General features: G+C 47.0%; 1 protein-coding gene across 1 annotated transcript in view; it reads right to left on the bottom strand.

Moving 5' to 3' along the window:
* The window catches only part of CSMD2 (CUB and Sushi multiple domains 2), a 308,452-nt gene that overhangs the window by 224,757 nt on the left and 75,108 nt on the right, over window positions 1–8,587 (bottom strand). The window contains 1 exon segment of the mRNA XM_009890603.1: window positions 6,571–6,765. Within this exon segment, the coding sequence (XP_009888905.1) occupies window positions 6,571–6,765 (195 nt within the window).

Genomic DNA, 8,587 nt, shown 5'->3' with positions numbered 1-8,587 from the left:
AGACACGTGAAAACTCTCCCATCGCAGCGGGGTGAGAGGTTGGTGTCCAACTCTATAGATCTCAGCACCTTCATCAGCACCAGAAACACCCCTAGGGGCTGGGGCAACAGGACTTGGAGTACGAGCACTGTGTTTAATAGAAAGCTCATAGGAGTGGAATATGCCCCACACCTGCCTGACGTGTCTTTATTTGCCCCATTTCTTAAGGAAATGTATGTTACCAAAATCACAGTGGTAAAATCTTAACCCCTTGTTCAGCAACCCAGCAGAGACACTGCCCGCTCATGTACTGATCTCCTGTTTGCTGCAGGTTCTTTCATTTTTACAACCTGAATTTTATCAGCAGGAGCTATTAGAGCAATTAAAGGAGGAGGATCTAAAGAAAACATGGGCAAGAAGATAAAGGAAACTAAGAATTAATTTGACTGGCATCAGGGCAGCTCGCTGCTCTCACACACGCAGCATCAGCTCAGCGTTTATTTGGAACACTGCGAAGAAAAGCCTGTTAACTTTACAGCATGTATTACAGAGCGGCATTTCAGACGCTTTAGTCAAGGCGCTTGGGGCTTTACGGTATAAACATTTATTTTCATTACAAACTATTTAAAAAAAAAAACAACCCTCCCGAACTGAAATTTAACAGGTGAGAACATTTGTTAAGTGCAATGGGTCATCGGCACCTAAGGAGAGCAGGACAATTCCGCAGGGCCGCTCTGGAGGATCCTCCACTCCGAGACCTTTTCAGGAATTAGTGTCTCCCGTTACCAGCACGTTTTACCTGCAGGGCTGAAACTTGCAGCCTCTAAACTCCGGAAATTTGGAAGGCAAGGGAAGACACTCATACATGCCAACTTTTCTTTCTCGTGGCCATCTGCTCTCCCGGTGCAGCCACGCGCTCCCCAGTGACTGACGGCAAGAGATGGCGACAGGAACCCCCCGGGCTGTAACGTACTGTCTGCGCTGCACCGACACACTGCGCAGGCTGCACTGGCACCTCCTCGCACCAGTGGAGATCGTGGCCCTTCACAACTGCTCCTGTGCTCAGACTGGGATGGCACATCATGGACCTGTTGGAGCGGGTCCAGAGGAGGCCCCAGAGATGCTGGGAGGGCTGGAGCCCCTCTGCTGGGAGGACAGGCTGGGAGAGTTGGGGGGGTTCAGCCTGGAGAAGAGAAGGCCAAAAAGGGGAGAGCTCAGAGCCCCTTCCAGTGCCTAAAGGGGCTCCAGGAGAGCTGGGGAGGGACTTTTTATGAGGGCATGGAGTGATAGGACGAGGGGGAATGGCTTCAAACTGGAAGAGGGGAGATTTAGATTAGGTTTTAGGAAGAAATTCTCTCCTGTGCGGGTGGTGATCCCCTGGGGCAGGTTGCCCCGAGAAGCTGTGGCTGCCCCATCCCTGGAGGTGTTCAAGGCCAGGTTGGACGGGGCTTGGAGCAACCTGGGCTGGGGAGAGGTGGCCCTGCCCAGGGCAGGGGGTGGAACGAGTTGGTCTTTAAGGTCTCTTCCAACCTCAACCATTCCATGATTACTGCGGAGCTCACAGCAGGCAGAAAAAATATGATAAAACCCCTGAGATGTAGGCAGACATGCAACTACTTCTGGGCCACTCCAGCAGCCAAAACTAGGACTGAAAAAGGCCACTGAGATCCCAACTCAATGCTCTGCTCCCTGGTATTCTATTACAACAGACAGTTATCTTACTTGCTGCAATCATATTCTCGGTGAATTAAAGTCATTCACAGATACTGAAGTGCAGTCAGAACCATCGATAAATTTAGGCTGAAAGATCTCTCGCCTAGTCCAAGCACCAGAAAATCCTTCAAACTTCAATGCATCATACGCAAGATTCACAGTGGGACCTCCAAGGAAGGTCCATGCAAAAAGTAAAAGCGCCACTTCCAAACCCCTCCCTCTGACACAGAATGAAAATGCTTTTTAGAGGATGAATGGATTCTAGCCAAAGAGGATAAGCACAATTCACCAGTTTACTGGGATGTTCAAATTTAATTTCTCATGAGTAAGTGCCCCTGCAGAAGCTAGAAGGAAATAGATGCAAAAAAGCTTCTTAGCCAGTGAACTCCCAGACCTGACGCCTTGCAGCAAGACAGAGCAGAGCAAGGTCGGGAGCTGCTTCAGCAACGCACAGGGATCTGAAGGGGCGATTTATTCTTAAAATACACTTACCTCCAGAGGGGCAGCTACCTCCAACACTACGTGTTAAACATTATTGCTGCCTGGCTGCTGTTGGCCCTAGGCAACCATCCAAGTGCCTTTGCAAGTAAGGTCCTGCACCACTACCACGAGTCATCCGCAAGCAATGCAGGCTCCGCGGGCGAACGCCACGGTCAAGGGTGTAGGTGCTCTTGGCCAAACACTCGCTTCTCACCGCGACCGGGCATTCGTGCAGCTCAGGTCTACACACACAGCCAAGAGCAAACACAACAAGGATTTCTAAGAAGCAATTCCTATGGGCAAGATCTCAGCTACGTTTACTGTCGGGGTCTGGGAAGTCTGAGGCTGATCCGGTACGTTAAAGTTGTTCTCGTGCTAGAAGGAACATAGGATGGGATGGAGAAATATGCTAAAGAATTTTGACTCTGCTATATTAGAATTCTGAAACAAGGGGACTATTTTTTTTTTTTACAGGACTAAGCTAATTTACAGTAGCTGCAGATCTGGCCAAAGGTATGGTGGTTTTGGCTTTTTTTTTTATTAGAAGGGAAGGTTTTAATTTAAGTTCCTTGAAATTTTTTCATTACAAAAGGTATTTAATGGAAAATGTATTCCCTTCCCATCTACCTCTAAATACACACTTGTAGAGGTTGTTACTGTTTAAACATATTCTACAATCTTCTAAAATCTTCTTGAACAGCCCTTCAATTATTTTGGGCACAGTGCAGTCTAAGCAGCTGTTTGAGTTATAGTAAGACAGACCACTTTTAATGAGATTATGCATATTTGATACGCTTAAAACGTAGCTTCGCAAATGTTCTCAACTTTTCAGCTGGCTTACTGAATTTTTACTCAACGCCTACCAGAATCATAAACCTATCAGTTCTACTTAAATTCAGCAAACAATCTGTGCAAGACTTCTCTCCGCGTGCATGAAAGCGCTTCACAAAAGATTCAGATGTTTCCGGATATTCTTTTGGCGCTTCAAATGCGCCATATTCTGCTTTATTTGAGATCAGCTGACCCAGGTGAGGGTTGTTCCTTCGGTGGCTACAGCAGAACAGGAGACAGCATGCCAAGTCTGCTGGGGTTTTGCCTCCAGCATACCAACTGTCAAGATAAAAACACAGCTAGACTTGCAGGACTCGGCTCATGGCCCCATTTCGATGAAATACCAGGTCTCATTCCATTCTGCGAACACAGAACAATTGTGCAGGAAGTGTGCAAAACCACAAGATGCAATGAGGAAACCATTCCCGGTATTTCTGACAGACATTATATAGAAAGGGTAAGCGTCAGCTTCATCCAGATTTTACCATCTGAGCCAGACTGGCTGAGGACTTTCGGCCCTGGAGAAGAGCCTCCATGGCACATGTGGGCCCCAGGCAGAGCCAGGCTCCTCGGCTGGGCAGTCCCCACTGCCCCCCAGTTCCCTCTCCCGCTCCACAGCTCAGCGCGGAGATGGCATCCGCATCCGCCGCCTCGGTGCTCCCTCTATGAGATCACCACGGCCTTAATCCTTCCTGCCACGTAAGCAAGAACCATAACTCACCCGAGCAGAGTCTGTGCGGACTGAATTTATAGTCTCTTTTAGCTCAGAGTCCAAGAATCAATTTTGATATAACTGTGCTTTCAAAAGCACTGGCGAGCTGCAGCCACTCTCGCTGGCTCTGCAAAGACATTTCACCGGGCCGGTCTGCCTCCAGCCGGAATTCCTTCCTACTTTCCTTTCTCATTGAGACTGCACTTGTCCTTTATAAAAAAAAGACCAAAAAAAACCCCAACCCGTCACACCAAACCAACCCCCTGTGTACTTCTGAACTGAGAGTTGGGCGAAGGGAGTGCAGACAATTCCTATGGAGACAAAGCAGCTGAGCCACAGCACACCTCTGCAGTGTTGCTGTCCCACCACATCCTCTCAAACACCTTTGTTTCTTGGTCTTTTCTACCACACATTTCTTTGCATCTTTGATTATTTCAATACTTGAAGACTGGAAAAGAGACAAGGCTACCAAGATACAGAAAAGGATGTTACAAAGTGAAGACGAGCACAAAGAAAAGAGCATAAAGAAATCAAACGAGGGTATCGATCAGCATGGTAGAGACGTACACTGTTTTCAAGACTTCTCATACCTCTGCCATTATACTGGAGAGGAGAGGAAGAGGGAAAGGGCAGAGGCCCCAAACCGACACTGTCCTTTGCAGCGACATTAGACAAGTCTGTTCCCAAGACAGCAGCTCCCGAGATCTCAGCACCTGCCCAGAGGGCTCCTTTCACCTCCACGTCGGGGTCTGACCCAACAGCACAACCCACCTCCAACTTATATTAGAAAATAAACCAATACAAATACATTTAACAAGCTTTTAGCTGACAACTACCAGTAAGCCAATATTAATAGAATTAATTACAAGACAGACAGACCGCAAAGATCTTCTGTGTCTCACGGAAACATATAGTCTTCTTCAGGCAACAGTTTTGAAAACACTCTTTTCCCTGCAGAAGGAGGATAAACCTGCTTGTCAGTACGCAAATCTTTTTGCCCCGTGCAACAACCGCAGTCTGTATCACCAGCTTATCGGCCAAGCACGAGTGTCCGACTGCGGAAAGCCTACTATGGTCGAAGGAGTGCAGCCGGTTCGTCTCTGCTACTTTCTACTTGCCTGGAACAAGATACAAGTGTTACATGAGAAGATCTCCGGTTTCTGCATCCAAAAAAAAAATGCTTTGGAAGTTTTACTTGAGGTAAAGTCTTGAAGGATCAGGACCAAAACTAGCAAAAAGGAGCGGCTACCTCCTGGAGCCTGCAGGCACACTGCTACCCAAGTGCACCTGAACAAGCACTTATTTTGCTGCCATGAGAGCAATTCACGCAGCACTGAACTGAATATTCCTCCGTCCTGACCTGTACGGGAGGCCACCATCATCATTACTGGATTCAAGATTGAAACGTCAGTGTTAAAATCAGAAATGAGGATGGCAGTTCAAGACAAAAATGCAAAAATAGTCTTTTACTCCACCTGCAGCAGAGATCACAAAAATAAGTCTGATGCCAACCCTCAACTTCAACACCTGTTGGGGTCAGAAGTTAATCCCTCCCTTATCGGGGTCCACTGCACAAATGTCTACGTAACAGCAGGGAAAGGAGAAGATAACGCCTTCCTCCACAGCAAGGCTGCTATCAGAGAAATGCTGTCAGACTGCAGGAAACACTGGACCATTGAGGGAGATAATTTCCTTCTCTTCCATAACGCATATTGCTTTGCACACTCTCAAGGTTGAATTTCAGGGAGTGTTTTTCCTGCACATACTTCCAGTGAAATTAGAAAAACAAATTAAAAAGTTACAATGAGAGTCCTAATTCAAAGGAGAAGCAAAGAATCGTAACTGATCATACTAAAATGGCAGCGATAGCTGTCCCTCTCCCGGGTGAGTTTGGCTGTGTGAACACTCCTTCAGTGGTACGATGCCCTTGGCCCCAAACCAGTAGGTAAGTGGACAAGAAATACACTAAGCAGCACATATTACTGCTCTGTAACTCATTCACGGAAGCATTAAAAACACACCAAGCAAACAATATTTGCTCACTTTAAATTCAAGATTTATGCTACAGCTTAGAACTGCTGATTGATTGCACAAGCAGAGTCAATAAAAAGAATCAATGTAAGATGCTCTGCTGAAGTACACACGGAATTGAGGGGGAAAGACTTCAAAGCAGCAGTAACTGTTTTGGTGTAACACCACAGACACTTGTATATTTACAGACTCTCTAGTCCCTCGTGGCCCCGGAGAATCAGCATGCAGCTCTCTGTACTGATAAGGAATCCAGGTTCCCCAGCCCAGGAGGGCTCGCAGGAAGGCTGGACAGCCTCTTCAAACAAAGGCCAGATTTCACCCCCCATAGCACCCCCGGCACGGGGCCCCACCGCCCACAGCGCCCAGCACCGCTCCGCACAGCCTCACGCTTCTCCACAGGCAAAGCACCAGAACCACCGTGGCACATACCACGAGGAAAGCCGGCTTGACGCTGCAGAAGGGGGAAAATCCGCTCTCATTTACTACTGTTTGATCTAGAAAACCTGGATGGTCTCGGGCAGGTGCCTTATCTCACGGATAATACTCCTGCTTTTCCTCCCCACACACTTTAGACAAAGAAATTGAAATAAAAGTAGCTGTGCAGCATTTTGAATACTTTGAGCACTTCATAACCTTCCTATTTTTCACCCAAACCCTGGCAGCTTTAAGGAAACCAATAAAAAGGAGCTTCAATATTAGCTACATCACGTTTAGTTTTCAAGTCTTTTAAAATCAAGCTTACAGTCCATGAAGTTCTCCCAACCCCAGATAGCTCGTTAAATCCTGTTTCATTGCAGCCTGTTCCAGACAAGAGGGCACTTTACCTCTGCAGAAGGGGAGGGGAAAATCCCAGGAGGCACTGTTTTCCGAATTGGCATGGCACGTGAGCAGCGCATGTCCTTCCAAAAAGAAGCCTGGATTGCAGCTGTATCTCACTTTGTCCCCAATGCTGAACGTCGTCCCTTGCTGAATCCCGTTCTGCAGCCGTCCTGGGTTTCCGCACGTATGACTTGGTAGAACTGCCAAAGAAAGTTGCTTCTGGTTAGGGACAGTGCATCGTAACAAAGCTGTCGGGTGAAGAATCCAGAGGAAGGCTCGTTTCAAAGTAAATGCATCGCATACAATGTAAAGAGCAAATAACCACCAAACTCACCCTACTGGATGGCACCAGAGCCCATTACGGTTAACATTTAAGTACCATTTCTACCGAGAGATATATACACGCTCACAAGGAAGCAAAATCATTCCCCAAGCAACAAAGTCAGAAACCAGATCCACTCTTCCCTGACCAGTTTTACCAGTTTTGAAACCAAAACATCCCTCTTTCCGATCCCCCCGCCGTTCTATTAAATGCTATCTGCACTCAGAATCCAGAGATGACATTCCTGTCTGAAATAACATTTTTTGAACAGACCTTCGCCGGGCACCTCAAAGGCCCCTGCAATGTAAGCAGAGTTGCATTACCCCTCAGAACCACACAGACAACAGCAAAACCTGCAACTATCGCCTAGACAAAAGGAGGAACACTTCAGCCCACCAGGATTTACGCTGCATTGCGCTGCGTGTTTAGTCCAGACTTCACACGTGCCCATCAAACCCAACTCTACCAATGCCGCTGGACCCAGCACCAACGAAGGCAAGATATAACCCAACAAAAGTTTGGATCAGGAAGAATACGGGATACTTGAATATAAGATGAAGAAGTTGCAGCGAAAACGCTACTAAATCCTTAACCAACACCTCTGTACGGCAGTTTCATAGAATTTAAATAAAACTCTATGAGTTCCCATAAGCCACTCCAAAAAGATCCACTCAAATCATGGGTTTAGAGCCCAATATAAAACCCAATGAAGACAACCAAGACTAAGAATGACTTAATCAAATTTGAATCAGGCCCTTGTGCAGCATCTTGTATTATAGTTCTTTTTCATTAAGGCTCAAACATCAGAGGAAGGAAAACACGGTCATTCAAAGCTGAGTGATGGTTTATCATTGGAAACAATTTTGTCAGGGGCATGAACAAAACCAGATGAATTTCTACGAGCAAAGGGAGGTTTAGTCTGCAGCTCTGCCAAGGAAAAGAGGAAGATTAAAAGGAAAATTATATGCTAGCATACACGGCATGCAGCAGAATAAAATACAACCAAAACTGTGCATGAGCATGTGAAGTGAAACATAAATCCCAAACACTAACTGATGCAAAAACACCACCTTTCTCTCCTGCATGGGACGGGGCTTTAGGATGGGGATGGGGATTTGAAGCCTCCTGCTCTGGCCCCAGCACGGGCTGTCCCCCCATCCCCCCCGGAGCAGAGCTCGGCCCCCCGCGAGGGCTCCCTACGGCAGATAGGCTGGCAGGATCCCTCGCAGCCGGGGAGATGGAACACTGATCTGTAATGAATATAGGATTAGGCTTCCTGCATCCAGACTGACCACTTGCTTCCTAGTTAACACACTTCCACATTAAATGCAACCTGAACACCTTCAACTTGATTAATTTTAACAGCACGTACATGTCGACTTCTGCACTGCTTCAGTTTCTGTTTTTTTCCCTGCTGTGACTGCCAGCTCTCCCCACACACTGCGCAGCACGGTACAGGCTCCCACAGATGAGATTTCTTCCCCTTGCTCCCTCCCCAAAATACTATTTCCATCCTTCCACAAGCGCCCGGAGCTGGGATGTTCAGCAGCAACTTTCACATAGAAATATTAATGACCCTGCCGGTTTTGTAAGCGGGGGGATGCTATCAAATACGTCAGATGGGCTGAAAAGCAGCACAGAACTAATGTTTCATTTTCTGTAATGATACTCAAACCCCCAATTTAATTAAATTACCAATG

Source organism: Charadrius vociferus, unplaced genomic scaffold, assembly GCF_000708025.1.
Source record: "Charadrius vociferus isolate BGI_N301 unplaced genomic scaffold, ASM70802v2 scaffold1578, whole genome shotgun sequence".
NCBI classification, from domain to species: Eukaryota; Metazoa; Chordata; class Aves; order Charadriiformes; family Charadriidae; genus Charadrius; species Charadrius vociferus.
Note: the sequence above shows the minus strand (reverse complement) of the source record. Positions and strands in the feature narration are given on the sequence as shown.